This window comes from Phaenicophaeus curvirostris, chromosome 1, assembly GCF_032191515.1.
Source record: "Phaenicophaeus curvirostris isolate KB17595 chromosome 1, BPBGC_Pcur_1.0, whole genome shotgun sequence".
Classification (NCBI taxonomy): domain Eukaryota; kingdom Metazoa; phylum Chordata; class Aves; order Cuculiformes; family Cuculidae; genus Phaenicophaeus; species Phaenicophaeus curvirostris.
Window position 1 is genome coordinate 51515057 of NC_091392.1, and position 17572 is coordinate 51532628.

Genomic DNA, 17572 nt, shown 5'->3' on the forward strand with positions numbered 1-17572 from the left:
TGGCTAATAGAATTCATAGGAATGCAGAATATAAACTTTGCAAAAGTTTTTGGTTTCTTTTGACAGAAAAAAATAGATAGATGCTACTATCTAGATGCTACTAGAAAAAAATTATGTAGCAAAATGGAGCCCAAAATGTTTGGCACTAGGCTTTCTGCATCCTCCAGTACAAATAACAGGCTTAGTCCGTGTATCCACGTTCGCTGTAGGTACGTCTCTGCCTCATTCCCTCCTACAGCAGAGGGCCTGTCTCATCCTACCAACTTTCTCTGCTCTTCTGGTAATCATTCACTTAGCTTGGACTTTTCACTTAGCTCATCTCATTTCTGCTCTGGTTTGGGTTTAGGCTTTTTTTTTTTTTTGGTGTGGCATCTGATTTCAAATGTTTGTAAACATGGAAGTTAAGGTATCAGGATTCTCAGTGCAGATGAAACCTCTTATCTTTCAGGCTGAGGGAAAATCCCCAAACAGACTTAGCAGGGAGTTTGCTGAGTATATGGAGAAATACAACAATGTATTTTAGTTCTTAGGATACCCTCAGTTTTCTATAGACCCAGGTCTCCCCAGCTGCTGCCTGGGCCCCTCTCTCTGTCCCAGCCTTTATCAATGAGCAAGGCTCAGGGCTGCTCACCTCACTTTGCATCTTACCTCCCCACCTTTCTTATATGCAGGAGGTGCCGTTTTCAAGTTTTAGCTGCATCTACCATGGCTGTTAACTTTTTTTTCTCTAATATTCTATAAAAAAAATCGTAGGGTTTTGGTTTTTTTTTTTCAGTGGCAAAAAGGCTTTGTGTTCCTTACAGTCTGTTACATATTAATAGAAGTTAGGTTGTGTTGAGTGAGATTGGGCTTAAGTGCCCAATACAAAAATGCTGACTGTCAGATGTTTGCATCTCAATAAGGTTGTCTGTGCCGGAGAGCTTTCAGGGATAAAGTCCCAAATAGTTTAAATATCACACTGCATGTTTTCCTCTGCCACAATGGAGGACAGCTTGTTAGCTTGCAAACATTTTTAGAACAGCACTTTTTTCTTACCAAGAAAAAAATCTTCAGGATGTTCTTAAGGAATACAATTCATTTTATTAGCTACATTTTAAGCTGGAATAACAACAAAGATCCTTAAGCCTTAAGATATTGGGGCTTATATATTCATTATTATGGAATAAGACTCTCCCCTAGAGGTCTAATTACCACCAGAATTGGGGAGGACAATCTTGATCTCCTTTGCCAGGCAAAAAACAACTTAATTTTTTTTTTAATAAAACCCATAATTTATTCTTAAAATCTTGAGGAAATGAAGAGCCTTTTGGGGTTGGGCACTTTAAAGATGGTTCATTTGTGAAGGGTTGCAAGCTGTTTAAGATTTTTGTAATTTCTTCTAGAGATTCAACCAAATTATCCAGCCTTATTAAAGTTCTGCGTACAAGTTTACTTGAGCTGTACTGTTTTCTGAAGTGGCAGTTTTCAACAGCTGGAAAACAAGGTATTGAACACAATAATGTACTGTTGGCTAAGGAAATTAAAGACAACATCCAAATTCCTACCCAGTGTCTGTTTGCTTGTTATTATACAACTGTGCTCTGAGTTTGGTGAATATTTGTTTTACCCACTGATGCCGGTATGCTCTCCACTGAAACATTCCCTCCCTCTCTCCCTCTTCACCATCTCTGGAAGCTCTCCCCAAAGCCTCTGTTGAGATTACTCTATTTGCCTGCCTGTGTCTCAAACAAACATACACTTCCTTCTCCTCTGGACTTCACCCTGCTGCTGCCTGTCTCACCTGAACTTCCATGGAACTCTTTTGTTTAGCGTACCTATCTACTGCTTCCCTTATCTGATCCCCTTTGAAGTCCATTCAGTCTGCATTCTTCATGTTCCTTCTCCAACTACAAACTTTTTCAGTTACATACTTGTTCTACCTGCTTTATCACTTGTGCTTTATTAAACTAGGTTTATTAGGCTTGCTCTGGTTCTGTCCCATTAAATATTCTCTCTCTGCTGCTTTAAACTTCACCTGATAGATAATCCACACACCCATCACTGCACCCCAACTAACCCACCTACCTGCATATTTCTGCACTATCCTTCCATAAATGCTGTTGCTTAAAATTGCTACAACTCAGTGAAATCTTACTGCCACCTTTTTGTAGAAATAGCTGTTCTTTTTACCCATAAAATTTCAAAAACCTCTCTTTAAACCTTTCATCTTAAATCTCTTACTGTTACTTCCCTCTAACCTTTCTGTAAAATCCCCACTTATGCTCCATGACATTTCTAATGTGAAATCTCCCACTAAAAGTAAAATAATCCTCAAGCACAGCACTACTATCCCTCTTGACTCTTCCTTTTAACCTCTCCTTACTAATCCTTTCCAAGTCAATGCTCTGCTGTATTGCAGCAATACCTCTTTCTCCAGCTACTCATGCTGCCTTAGACCATGTGCTTAGGATGAGGGAAAACCCAGTGAACATACTTTGCAAGTATAGACTCATAGAACCATAGAATGGTTTGCGTTGGAAGGGACCTTAAAGATCATCCAGTTCCAAACTCCCTGCCATGGGCAGGGACACCTCCCACTTAGACCAGGCTGCTCAAGGCCCCATCCAACCTGGCCTTCTTGGCCTTCTTGCGCGCTTTGTTAGTCTCATTTATATCGCTAACAGAACATTTAATATCTCTGTCAGAGCAGATCAAAGAGTTTAAAAAATTAGGTGGTGTTCCATAGTCTTGACGACTGGCCTCTTTCCCATGACTTAAGAAGATTCATTTCTAGTGAATCTCGGGAAAGGTGTGAAGCTCCGAAGGGTAACATGGAGATGCTGGTAGTCTCATTTCTGGACAGTGAATTGATTGCAAATTTTGTCTCTATGTAGCTTCCTTCTTTTTAAGTATGTAGGGGGAGTTTTTATTTCTGTTTATGTCTGTACTGTTTGCTTCTCAAATTCTCTCTTAATCTTTGGTTTATCTGTTCTTACCTACCAAATTCTGTTATCGCTTAGTCTTGATTGGTTTTGCATTTCTTTATAGACAAAGATAATCTCCCATCCCTTGCAATTTAAAACCACTTTCTCCCACTTCCGAACTATGCGTGCTATCTAAATCTAAGAGGCTCAGTCTATCATCATGGATTTTTATTTCCTTTTCTTCCAGGAATTAGTTAAATTACTCTTGTTTTCCCCTCACTGGAGCTTAGTGTCACAGTGCTAACTTCCTGGCAAGGTTTTCCTCTGTAAGGTTCTAACAATTCATTATGTTGTAGTGACTGTAGCCAGTGGTTTAACTAGATCACTTTGTTATGACTTGCGCCGAGGAGCTCATACAATTCTACTTTTACTGAAATATCAAGTTGATCTTATTTGCCATGCTACTGAATTGGATGCTTAAAACATTTTTTTGCAGTTGCTTGGGTCTGGTTTGAAATCTTGCATGCAAATACAGCTGAGCTTTGTGAAATACCTGGATTTATCGGGAGGTACTAGCATTCAAGATCAAACCTAGAGTCCATCTTCTAGTCTAGTTTCTGTATATGTTTTACCATTCTTGAACTCTGCTATCATTTGACCAAAAATAACTATGTAGTTTCTTTGAGCTAGTTTGGTTTGACAGACAAACTAGGATTGTTTCTTGCAGCTAAGCTCATTCATTTAGCTGATGGAGGAATACAGTGTGAGAAGGGCAAAAAGACCAAACTTACAGGAAGATTTTGAAGTATTTAATCTTATAATATGAGAAATTAGTGCAGAAATTTCTCTCTGTCTCCAGCTGGCAGTTGCTGGGTAGGAGCGACAATGAGGATGGGAACGGATTTAGTATCTGTGCAGATGGCATCAAAGACATGATGAGAAGATTTGCTGCCACAATTCACAATCTCACTCTGTAAGATGGTCTGTTGCTGCTTCCCATGTTCTGCACCATATGAGGGTGCAGAGCAATGACTTGGCTTATCTTACTGCTCCTTGCTCTTTGTGGTGAAGCTCAGTCAACATAGCTTTGAAACAGTTTATTGAGCAACCATGCTACCTCTTGATCTGGCCTAATAGGTACTCCCTTGGGACAAATTTGAACAGTGAAGCAGGTGAGTGTGCCCTAGAGCAACTTGCTGAGGAGCAGGGATGAAAGACAGACATGAAGCCAAAACAGTGAGATATAAGAAGGTAGAGAAAAAAAATGATGTTGACAAGCTTCACAGGGCTGGGAAAACAAAGGAGGAAAGCGTGGATGCTGTATGTCAGGGTATGAATATGCCTGAGGACCAGTTTGGAAAAGGTGTAGAAGCAAATCCCCTGATGGCAAATCAGTAGGGCCAGGAGGTGATCACAACGCAAAAGAAGCACTTGGAGGAGACAGTTTTTCCATTACGGCTCCCACTTTCGTATTTATTGTGAAAGAACCTAGGGAGCATCATGCAGCGGAGTTCTTGTTTATGGAGAATCTATCAATATCAAAGAATTGGAAAGAAACAGAACAAACTGAGAAAGTGAAAAATATAATAACAAATTGCCAAACTGACTGGTGGTGATAAAGTAGCAGGTGGAATTTAATGTAGGTAAATGTAAAGCGACTTAGGGTGGGGAAAATCTTCTAAGCTAACAAGCTACCTGGACACACTTGAGCAGCACTGAGTCTGTCAAACTAAAACACCCCTGCAGAATGTCCATGCTGCTTCACAGTAAGAATACCAGGGACTGTAACACAGAGACATTGGATTTAGCTGTACACTGGCTTAGTAGTCCAGTCTCCACACTTGCACTTTCAGGAATGAGCTGCTTTCGAAATGGAGGTGCTCTGCTTTTTTTTGCATTCCTTCACAAGCGAGAGAGAGTTCACCTAGTCTTCCAGACATAAGCTAGCCTTGGGTGTGTTCTGGGTCATGTTTTTATGCTACATTGTCCTCTAGACTTCTGAGTTCTTAGGGATACCCTGCGTGGGCAGCTGGGCCACCTACCATCTTAGCTAGCAAGGGAGCCAGCAGGTTACGGAGCTGTTATGCCACCTAAGATACTGTCATCTTGGTAATGAAGAGCTGACTGTACCTATTAATAGGACAGAAATAGTATTGTGTGTTTACGTTACCCTTAAGATAACCTTAAGTTATCAGAATAACAGTCTTTGCTCCTTTTTGTATTTCTGGTACATTTACAGTACCTACAGAACTTATTCAGCATCCTCTGACCATACTCACCTCTACACAGCTAAGTCTCATTACAGTTTAAAACATTGTTAACCACATTTTGGTCTACACCAAAGACAATTTGGTTCCCGTCTTTCTGTATCTCCAAATGTAACCACACAAATGAATAATTAGAAACCATATCCAGTGGTTACTGGCTTACTGTCAGTCTGTGTCTTTTTGGTACTGGTTACAATTCACAACCCTTCAGGGTATTTTGTTTGTTTGGGATTTTTTTAAGTAACAGCCCTCTTATGATTTCTTTTTTTGAAGGACCAATACAAAGCCAGTAAAAGTGAATTAGGTCTCTTGATTCTCTCTGTGTACCTCTTGGTTGAACTGTTCTACTGCTCCCTTTTGCTCTAACCTCATGCAGGTGACGAGCTGCACGCAGTAGAAAAGTGCAGCAGGCACAAAACTGTGCCCCAAAGGAATCATAGTTAGGGCTGACAGATCTCCTCAGAAAGCTGACTTAGAAACTTGGCCTTCGCTGAAATGCAGTAGGTGATGCATGCAGAATTTAGTGTGATGGCTTTTTACAATGCTTTGTTTGAGCAATCCGTTCATTTGGCGATTATGTTTCTCCTGCACCACAGTATTTCTAGGGCCCTACTGTGTTTCATATGACAGCCCGTAACGAAGTGGCCCTGTAAAAGGAATCAGGCAGATATTTCAGGAATTTAGTACTGGTAATTAGTAGTAATCATCTGGAAGTGTCCAAAACAAACACAAACAGCAATCAATCAATGGCTCTGACATATCAGTGAGTTTAAGCAGAGGAGGGGGAAGCTCTTGGAAGAGTTCGGAGTCAGTGTGTGTGAGAACAAACAGACTACAAAGGGAATAACTTAAAGAACATAACAAATAAAACACTTTCTGTTGTTAAAATTATGTTGATATATTATGAAACTTGTTGAAGTGATATTTCAGCCACGCTACAAACATGTAGAGTAACAGCTTGGGACTTAATTTTTGTGTGAACAATCGGAACAAAACCTATTAGCCTGTCTTGTAATGTTTTATGTAACCAAATGAGGACAATGCTGAATTTTGTGGTTTGCTCATAATATATATTATATGCTGTTTCAAGGTGAAAAACTGCCAAGGTATTCAAGATGTCAAGTTTTAAATGCACAATAATAAGAAGTTTCAAGTTTAAAAGTTATTTGAAAGAGGACGAATGGAATACTTTGTCCTACCCACCAGCAAATCCACAGCCAATGCTCAGTTTATAGTATTTATTCCCATACTGAACATTAGGATGTAACAGGCATCCCATTAGGTGTTTGTTTTATTGTTGGACACCCAAAAAGGGATGAAAGGAAACAGTTGAAGGAACAGTGAATGGCTGTTTGCATGCAAACACCTCGATGGGTTGAAAACAAAGAAAGAAATGTAAGCTCTTTCACTGCTTTCACTCTAAAACTGTTTAGAGGCATGGAGGAGAAAAGAAGGAACAACATGAAAAGTAGTGCTAATTCCTGAGGAGGGGGAATAACTGGATAAAGTGGGAACAGATGACTTGTAAAGTGGGCTTAGTTTATGGTAAAACCACTTCCTTGGCTCAGAGAGAAACAGGAGGGAACTAACTGGCTGGGTAGAGACGTTTCTACTAAATAAAGATCAGTGAAAAAAAAAGATTCAGTGGTCAGGAAAAGATTAATGGAGTCTTTGAAACCATTAGGGATGTGTGCTTCGGAGGAGCTTGGGATAAGGTGGTGCGATGAAAGGGGGAGGGAGGTAAGTGACAGAGGTGGAAGGAGAACGTGCAAAGAATCGAGGCTGCTGGAGTTGTGGAGAAAGGAATTGTGGACAGTAGAGAAGTCAACAGAAGATAAAACTATGGAGCAATTGGCTCAGGAAAAGTGACCCGTGATTGGGTCTGAAGGGGAAGTAAAACAGGAGAGAAGCGGCGAATAAGTAGATGATACAAGAAGCAAGTGGAAGGATGGGACACAGACTAAAGAGGCAGAATGAGGTACAGAAAGGTTGAATGAAAAATGCTAGAAAGTGAACGTGCAAAGAGGGTCTTTGTGATCTCGGTGGCATGCAGGAACAACTGAGAAGCAGCTGAGATAAGCAGAAGACTGGGGAGAGCCTGTTCGCTGGAGCAGATGTGGCATGTCGGTAAGCTTGTAGCAACTTGTTACTGAAATATGAAGGGAGTTTTTGCATTCAGTGTCTGCGTGTAGCAATTCTGAGTGCCACTCCCCAGACACGGGGAAGTTCAGACTGCTCAAGGTCCCAAACAAAGTGAATTCGGGAGTCTTTTGGTTATTGTGGCTATCACAGGGAACACGTTTACACATCCTTGCCCAGAAAAGAATTATATATGGTGGCTTGGAAACAGAGGCAGAATTCGATCCATGTAGAGCTGAGGGGAAAAGCTTCAGGAGGCGAGAAGGATGTAAGTGCCCATGGCATCCTCCATGTGCTTACAAGGCAGTGAACGGGGGCAAGGAGAGAACTCTAAGGACCTTGTAGTGTACTGAATGCTCTCATTATAAAGCAAAGCAACACGCTTTATAGTGATTGTATTGAAAGAAGGCTGAGCAAGAAGGAGTTAACTAGTGTTTTGGCATTTCAGCTAAGTGCAACTGCTGGCTTGACAACTTTTGATACGGAGGAATTTTTTTTTTTTGCTGTAGCAGAGCTGTCCTGTGGTGCTTGGTTAAGTGTGTACTCCTAGTCTTCACACTGTAAGGGGGTGCTTGCTGTGCAGCGTATCCCCCATCTACGCTCAGCAATGGATGCATTCCCCCAGACCCACTGGCCAGTCCTTCTTGTATTGCTGCCTCTCCCTCCCTGTGGGATGGATTTCAGCTCCCCAGCCAAACCGGGGGCTGTATAAGATATTTAAAAGCAGTCCTTGCCACGTTCAGACTAACTCAAGTGGTGTCCCACAGGGCTCAGTGCTGGGCCCAGCCCTGTTTAATGTCTTTATCAATGGCCTGGATAAAGGCATCGAGTGCACCCTTAGCAAGTTTGCAGATGACACTAAGCTGGGTGGAAGTGTTGATCTGCTGGAGGGTAGGGAGGCTCTGCAAAGGGGTCTGAACAGGCTGAATGCTGGGTCCTGCACTTGGGGCACAACAACCCTGTGCAGCTACAGACTAGGAGAAGTCTGCCTGGAGGAGAAGGACCTGGGGGTGTTGGTTGACAGTGAGTGAACATGAGCCAGCAGTGTGCCCAGGTGGCCAAGAAGGCCAATGGCATCTTGGCTTGTATCAGAAACGGCGTGACCAGCAGGTCCAGGGAGGTTATCCTCCCTCTGTACTCGGCACTGGTGAGACCGCTCCTCAAATCCTATGTTCAGTTCTGGGCCCCTCACCACAAGAAGGATGTTGAGGCTCTGGAGCGAGTCCAGAGAAGAGCAACAAAGCTGGTGAAGGGGCTTCAGAACACACCTTATGAGGAGCGGCTGAGAGAGCTGGGGTTGTTTAGCCTGGAGAAGAGGAGGCTGAGGGGAGACCTCATTGCTCTCTACAACTACATGAAAAGAGTGTGTAGAGAGGAGGGTGCTGGCCTCTTCTCCCAAGTGGCAGGGGACAGGACAAGAGGGAATGGCCTCAAGCTCCGCAAGGCGAGGTTCAGGCTGGATATCAGAAAGACATTTTCCACAGAAAGGGTCATTGCGCACTGGCTGAGGCTGCCCAGGGAGGTGGTTGAGTCACCACCTCTGGAGGTGTTTAAAAGATGGGTAGACGGGGCACTCAGGGACATGGTTTAGTGTTTGATAGGAATGGTTGGACTCGATGATCCTGTGGGTCTTTTCCGACCCGGTGATTCTATGAACTCAGTGCATCCCTTGTGCCTGGACTCATTTGCGGTCGCTCTTCTCTGCCGTGCTGCATCTGCCGCTCTCCAGCCGCTCTCCAGTTTGCGCCTCTCCTACACAATGTCTGCGGGGGGCAAGGTGGAGGGGAGGCTGTCGCCACCGCGTCGCCTTCCCAGGCGAACAGCGAGCGGGTCCGAGCCGGCCGGGCCGGAGCAGGAGGAGCCGCTGGTGCCACCTCCCGGCTGCGCCGCCCGCGCACCAACCGCGGCCGCCGGTGGCACTCGGGGCCCTAAAGCGGCAGTGACCGCGCCTCCCCCCGCACCCTCATCGTTTTAAATAGATTTGCTCCCTTTTTTTTTCCGTGCACGGGCCTACGTAGGGGTCACAGAAGCCGCACTGTCCCACAGCGCTGGCGTTTTCTACCGGGGGAGCTGGGGACAAGCTAGCAGGCAATCAATATAAGGCTGAAGGTGGATTGAGTGGGAGGGAAGAACTTGGTGTCATTCTCTGCTTTTCATCCAGCTGAAAACAGAAGTGATCGGATACTGCTTGGAGAACTGTGCCCACGGGATCGGCAGTTGATGTAAATGTGGACTTGTAAACAAAGTTTGTCATTAAATCTTCTCTCTGGGCAGTGACTACGCTGTGTCGACATGTGTATTTTGTGTAAATTGTGTGTAATGTGTATTTGGTGCCAGCTGACGTAACGAGGTCAGGCTTTTCGCTTTGGAAGACTTGGGGTGCAGGTCTGGGTAACTGCTCACCAAGAGCAGGAGCTTTCTTTTAGCTGCAATGCAGCAACTCCCTCAGAGGCCTCTCCTTTTTTTGACATAGAGACATATTAAACCAGGGGCGCATAAGGCAGAGAACTAAACGGGAGCGACAGGGCTGGTTTTGTTTTCTTTAGGGGGAAGCTGAGAGGGCAAGCGGAGGCGCAGCAGCCGCCGTGCTGAGGGTCCCATGGGAGGTGGTGCAGGTGGACAAGGACACGGGACAGGGAGAGCCACGGCAGCTTCCCCCTGCACTGGTTTGCTAAAAAGAGGAATTCGGATCAGTGAGCTTCTGCTCAAAGGACTCTGCAGTGCAACAGGTAAAAGCGTAGAAAGACAGTACTGAATAAATACATCGGTTCTTCTCACTCACCAACCCCCACGTTTTTTAATCCGGCAAATAAGACAAAGGGAAAAAGACCACACTGGAAGATGAAATGTGCTGTTTTGGCTAACTATTTCAGCTAAGCTTTAACAGGTTTGCAAAATAAGACATGTAGAACCTGAGTAAGAAGGGCGAAATAATTACAGTTGGAATGTGGGGCTTTTGTCCCGGCTGTAATTATCCCTGGGCCAGATCAGAAACATTAGACATCCAACAGGTGATGTTTTTAGAGGAAAAGCCGAACAGTTCCTCCTTTCTCTAAAGGCTACATACTTCTCCTATCTAATCTGCAATACAAAATGGGGAGGTGCTGACACAAGCAAGAATAGCCGATGACTTCATCAGTGTGGCAGCAGCTCTCCCTTTAAATTGTGAGCAATTCACTGGCGGTTTGGGGTTTGGCACTTTTTATTTTTTAATTCTGTCTTCATCGCAGGAAGATGCAGCCACCTTCAGGACTGTTCCAGTCTGACTTTAAAACTGATGCTGGGGCAGAGCACTATGCTACTTGCTATTCCACTCTCTAACAAACCCCAACAGCTGCTCTTGCAATCAAAACGAATGTAAACCAAGTATCTCCACTCACCAGCATATTTTACCCTTGTTATTAGTGGCTTTGACCTAAGAACTGGAGGAAGCTGAATCACCACAGCTAAATGGTAACATTGTGTACATAACCATGAACCACAACTTCTGAAAAACATAAGCAAGTAGTTCTGTCCCCCTCCAGACAACGTGGCTATTCCTGCCTGGGGAAGAAACCCTGTAATTTCACACAGGTGACAAACAGCGCCGCAACAAAACTATTCTAAGATTTAAAGCAGGTGGGAAAATAACCCTCCACAATGGAGTTATGATTGTTTCTCCACCCTCTTTTAAAAATAGGCTCCACTATGTAGTGTTTGTATGGCTGTGGAATCATTGTTTTTAGACTGTACATTACGATGTAGTGAATTTACATGGTGTTTTGCTGTTACAGTCCTTCAGATTGTAGCTGGAAATTAAATATCATCTATAAAACATATTAACCTCTCAGTTGCACAATGAAAAGCATCAGAACACACTGCATCACGTTAAGAGAAGCTGAAACTACCACTAAAAGGGGAAAAGTGACTTTCAGTGTAACTAGAAGTGGGGCTGCCTACACTTTCCATGCTGGACAGGCTTGAGGCCATAGCTGCCAAGAGCCCTTGGCAGCCCTTGCCCCCCCTGGAGGGTCTGGGCAATCGCTGGAGAGGTGCAGCTGCAGCTACCAGGGCTGCGGCTGCACCGCATCGCAGTGTGGCAGACCTGGCCACCTCCTTGGATGGTTCTGCCACGAGATCACGAGCAACAGAAGAGACAGAAGGGTGTGTGTTCATGTCCTGAGGAGATGGTGTGCTACATGGGTGGGTAAAAACCTCGACACCCATAGAACTGTATAGTGCCAGCTTTGGAGAGTTAAACTACTTCCAGGATCACGCAGATCGAGTATGAGCCACTGTAGTGATTATTTCCATAATCACTTTATTTAAAAAGAAATTACTACCTCCTCTGAGCAGTACAAGTCAGCAGCAAGGCAAAAATCCTGCTGCAGGTAGCTTTGGGCAATGTTTCCTCTGTTCAGGAGTATGGATGCAATGAGGCCCTGAACTCTGACTTCTGGCCAATTTTATTCTGATGTGTCCCCTGTCTTCCTCCATGTAAACTGTTCATTTTCTGCTCTGATGTTGCCTTTCCAATGCTGGCATTACAGCATACGTCCTCTCCACTACTTGCTTTTCTTTGTGTAGATTTCCCATCTACTGTCCTACTCCTGGCTATAACCTCATGGTTAAGTAAGCTAGCAGGGGTAGGGGCTACACACGAAGCCTGGTTCTTTATGATAAATGCTAAGGAAGTAATTAAAATTTCTCCTGTGATGCACATCTCCTAAAGCACCCCAAGCATGTGCTGTTTTTCTCTTCTAAATTAATTCTTGCTCTTTGTAAAAAAGAAATGAGAGAAGACTTGTCCTATGGCAACGCATTCACTCCTAGAAGTGGCCAGGAATATGGAACAGGTGAGATAAATACCCATTGGTTTAATGTCCATTTGAGCACAAACCGAAGTCTAGCATGGAACAAAGTTCTAAAGGAGAGAATGACTGAGACTCATGTCTTGTGCTTGCTGCTGAGCAAACGAATGCAGCAACCTACAGAGCATGAATTGTAACTGTTCTTTGTGGAATCTGGCAAGAGAACAGCAGAAGTTTGAAAGCGGTCTGCAGTAGGAACCAGGGAGGTTCAGAGGAATTGTTCATGGTGAGGAAGAAGGGGAGGGAAATAGGAACTTCCAGCTCCTAAGTCTTGTCTTCTAGGTAACTGCTGTTGTTTGAAACCATGAAGTCAGGCAGTCCTTGCATTGCCACACTACTCTCACCCTCCCGCTGCCCAGGCTGCTTTCCCACCTGCAGCGACTTCTCCTCTCTGGGCCATGGATTCCTTCAGGGCTGGGGCTGCTTCTGGGCGTGCCCTTTGCCTCCTGGCTCTCCAGCACCAGCTACTTCCATCCCTCCATGTACACTTAATATTAACTCCGAGACATAAAGATCCTTTTCTGCACTGGGACAAGTTCCTTGAAAGACTAAGTTGCTGCTTGGCATTATCATTTAAGCCATTAGTTGCTCAAAGAAGCTTGCCAGAGTCGGCAACCAGCAATAACTGTATGCAAACTGTCTCCTGAACAATGGAATATATCTCCCCTATCTATTTTCTCTATGTAATACCTGGGTTTTCTGGGAATGCGTTTGATCTGCAACACGATCAGTACAATATGACGGTAACCCAAGTTTAGCAATTGCTTTGTGAAATTCGGTGATTATCACGTAAAAAATGGTTCTCAGATTCTGCACACAGATAGGTTTATGTAAAATATATAAACATTTGTCCAAGTTGTTACAGATTGCATAAATATGGCATTTTTACTGTTGCATTTACAGATGTGCATGTACAATGATGTGCAAATAATCACAATTTGATTACAATCTTTGCAATGTACTTGAACTTTGCATCCAAGTAACGCAATGAATGAAAAATGCCCACCAAAGAATTTAAATAGCAAACTTATAACATGGTTTAAATTCATAACAAATTTCATTGTCTTCTCAGTAAAACTTTCACACATTTAAAATAGTTTGTATTCATTTTATTTGTATATGTCAAAATACATTTTTTTTTTCCAAAATAGTGGGTTTTGCAACTAGTTTCATGCAGATACAAGGTCTGCTCGGTACTACCAATAAAATCAATATAGCACAGTAGCCATTCATTTTTTAGATATAAAGAATAAATAACCTAAATATAAAACACTAAAATATTAGAAACACGTATTTAATCATTCACAGGCACCCAAACTTTACCAAATATAATCCAGACTATGTCTAACTGTCTTGTAACAGAACTCAATACGTTGCAGCCATTCAATTCTTTATTTTACGTTAGCGTCAGACAATGGAAATCCCTATGGTTCAGACCCACCTCTCATACAGATCAATTACAATAAGATATCTCAAACTATCTGTGTACCTTTAAAATCAAGAATCCTGAGCTTGGTAGTAAGAGCATAACCTTACATCTTCAAAAAACCAATCAACAGAGAGAGGACATCATGTCTTCCTTACCAAAACTTATCCCACCCCCGTAAAACTACCCCCGCCCCCGAAGTAGGCAATAGAACACAATGACCTTTTTAAATGAAGGGGTACAAATTCACATTTAATATAGTATACAATATAATCAATAATACAATAGCTACTACCAGCTTTACAATGTACAATTTGTTTTAATGGCTGATCTGTTCAGTGGTTTTAGGCAATAAACTTATGTGCCAATAGGATGTCGTATTTTGAATGGTTTAGTGAAAATATAAAAGCTGTTGCTAACAAAAGCCATCTTCACTTAAGTAATTTTTTTGTTTTTAAAGGCCTCTGAAATGTATAAAATGGTCTGACATGATGGTGTTATCAAATTGGATGCCTTCTCACATGGCAACAACAGTGCATATAAATATTAATGTGAGTGTAATGGGTTATGTTTTTCAAATGATTTAGTACATTACTTTGGCTAGCACAACAGTTTTGGACAGCACTCAAGATAAATACAGGTATGTGAAATGTAGTGAAGCAGTTATATTTATGCAATTTTTTATTATGGTGAACACTATCAAATGAAAAAAAAAATGGGAGGAAAAGATAATAAAAGTATTTTATATAGTTTAGACCTTTTGTAAAGATAGGGCTCCATACAATGTACAATGCCTAAATTCTTTATACCATAAAAATTAATGAACTTTGTTAAACACACTATTCTGGAGTAGCCTAATTTGCATTAACAGACATTTGCAATAGGGAAATATATTCAAGCATGCCACGTGGTGGTCTGAAAAATCAAACCAGTACACATTTATATATACAGCATCACTCAGTACCTGCTCAAATGAATGTGACGATTACAGGATCTAACATCTTTCACTACAAACTCCTTTTTTTTTTTTTTTAAAGTGACCAATAAAGGCAGAAAACAGGACTCTCAAAATATTTCTAGTTTCAACTGACTTTTAAAGCATTTTGTATAGGAAATAAATGCATATTGCACAAACAGTGAAAGCAAATGTTCCACCAAACATCTCTGTTCCAGGTGGCTGGACAATACAACTCTAGGTAGCTACACAAATATGTAATTTAAAAGGGTGTGTGGTCTCTGCAAATGGTAAAGCTGTGAAAACACTGTACAAGAAAATCTGGTACATGAATAATTAGAAGGGAAAAAAAAAATCCAAACTTAAGATTTAAAGAAAAACTGAGTATACAAAAAACCTGGGAATTGTGGCACAACAAAAACATTTTTGAGTAACTGTCTTGTGAGAGCTGAAAGCTTTTGATGATGTAAAAGTGTTTATGTACAACTAAGGCTTACTGGTTAAATATCTGAGGCGTATCTGGCCTTGAACACTTTCCTTATTATGCTGTAGCTGTAAACAAGATTTCTCAGTCATTTTATCTTCTCAGCAGCTGCATTTTAACAGAAACAATGATCTTGATACAAAAAAACACACAGGTAAGAGGGCATTTGGCAGGATATCTGAAAATGACAGTCTCCAAGGGATCTTCCCACACTTCCAGTGACTGCCATATTATGGTCCACTGGAGTTACTAATGATGTGCAATACCATTATTCGCTGCTGTAGAAACCCTTTATTTGGAAAGTTTGCTTATAACTCTGATCAAGGCCCCATTTTCATCTTTTAGCCTCTGGTTGTCTGCCTTCAGGTCTGGTAGCATCTATGAAAAATAAAACACGATGGTTATTTGCTATTATACACTCAAGTAAAAAAGCAGCAAGATTAGACGAGCACTGGGGATAAAAATCCATATTCAGCTTAAGCACCTTGGTAGTTCTTGCCCTTCATATCAGCAATTGAGAAAAATCTCACCTTTTAGCATGACACAGTTAAGAGTTACAGATTAGGAGTTTTCATTTGCTTGGATTAGGTGCGCTGTATCTCAGTAGTGCAGACGACAAGCCTCTATCAAAGGTGTTTACAGTAGTGTGAGGAAAGTAATTAAATGCTTCAAAATACAGTGCAAACCAAAAAAATGTTAATCACTGACAATTTAAAGAGCTTGTCTGTTCCGCACTTGCACGGTTTCAAGAAAACATGCTGTGGCTAAGCACATCTACCACTGTGCTTTTGGATGATTTCACCCTGATCCAGATAGTCTGATTCAGCTTGTTAGCTCAGAGCATTAACCTTCCAGCCACTTCCAAGCTTACACATCCTGTAACTGGAGATCATATCCCTGAATAGCTTGGTTCACACAAGATCAGATCACTGAAAGAGATCACCGAAACATCAGGCTGCATACTCAGTCAGGCATACTGTTAGAAGATGGCAAGTTAAGGTTGCCACAGGACATGGGTGACACACAAGCACGAAGGCTGGAAGGCAGAAGCCAAGTGAGGTGAGAGTTGGACAGGATCAGACAGGAGAGGCAGACAAGTCAGTGCACAGGGGTTTGTACTGAGAGGATATATCTTGACAGAGAAACCAGAATTAATCTCAGCAGTTCTCCATATCTACATTCACACACTGATAACAAACCACCTACAACACTCATGGCTAAATTACGTGTATGGTTTCTCGCAGCAGGTTTACACAGGAGGTAACAGCCTGTTTCTGCAGAGCGGTTATTCAGTAACCTCAGATGCAAGTGCATGCAAGAGGTCTAAGTCCAGGTGGTGATCTGTGTAACACATGCTACATAATTTTTCATGATGAAATGTCCTTGCCACTAGCTTTGTTTTCATTTTTTTTCAAGTGAAATTACAATTTCAGCGCCATTATATTCAGAAAATCAGGATGGAACAAAAAGAACTGAGAATTTAAAAAATGCAGGGTTAATTAATTGAGCATTCCACTAGAAGCTTCGTTTACCCACTTCCTCCAAAGGATTCCTATCCATACTCAGTTTACCAAACAGCAGACGCTCTCAGAGTGAAACACGATGGTGAACTGAATATGACTGAGGTTACAGGATCTCTAGTTTATTTACCTGCCCATAGCAGAGTATGTGAAATGAAGACAATAGGAGATCATAAGAGGAAAAAAGGTGGCTTCCAGAGATACAGTAAATGAAACTCATCCTGCTGACCTGGATTCTAGCTCTTCTCCACGGTGGATCTGAGGGCAAACCACCTAAACGGAGCTCTTCACAGAGTCAGAAGGAACCTTCCATTATATTCAAACTGAGAGCTGTGCTCTGAACAGAAAGCATTGTAAAATGCCAACTGCTTTCAAAAAACACATCAAGGTGTTTCAAATCAGGCAATGCAAGTAATAATTTGGCAGTTTTCAGGTAAATCTGTGTTAAGTTTTCTAAGCTGTTAGAAACAACTCTGTTGTCCAAGATACATGTACTAAGGATCACATCCAGATAACAGGTGTGTGTGCCCTGCATCTGTGCAACCACCCATGATACGGCGACACATGCAGGGTTGTTCCATGACAAGTGTCTCCAAACAAAGCAACTAACACCTTTCCTTCCTCCTCTTTGTGCTGTTACACACTTCATGTGAAAGATGCTGGGGGAAACCACAACAGCCTTCACCTAGCCATGCACAAGGAAGCAAGGGAGTTTGATGTGGTTCTCGATAACTGTGTATCTCAGCAAGTGTCGTTGTGTATGCCTTCCAATGAAACCACAAAGTAACTCTGGGAACAGCACAGTCCTATTTCCACTCATTGTCTAGGGACCTGCAGCCAATAATGCTTAATTACGCTCAGGTAGACCCAGAGAGGGGTATATTTTCCAGTGAACTATGTTAACAAAAAAGCAGCTGTTCAAATTTGCAGATTTAACATAATCCAGTATCATTATAAGTCTGCAAACCTTTGTAGATGGATTTTAATCCTGATTAAACTAATAAGCAGACTAGGTATTAAGAAAGTAT

General features: G+C 42.2%; 2 protein-coding genes across 11 annotated transcripts in view; one reads left to right on the plus strand and one right to left on the minus strand.

The window, feature by feature from the left end:
* Nucleotides 1–17572, plus strand: part of RPS16 (ribosomal protein S16) — a 383184-nt gene that overhangs the window by 173924 nt on the left and 191688 nt on the right. The window lies entirely within an intron of this gene.
* The window catches only part of PPP1R12A (protein phosphatase 1 regulatory subunit 12A), a 118698-nt gene continuing 114379 nt past the window's right edge, over nt 13254–17572 (minus strand). For all 10 annotated transcript variants that reach the window (XM_069857935.1, XM_069857868.1, XM_069857954.1 and 7 more), the window contains one exon: nt 13254–15402. Coding sequence is in view for 2 of the 10 variants with exons in the window: in XM_069857877.1 (XP_069713978.1) it covers nt 15316–15402 (87 nt within the window). In the remaining 8 variants the exon portion in view is untranslated. The remainder of the gene's footprint in view (nt 15403–17572) is intronic.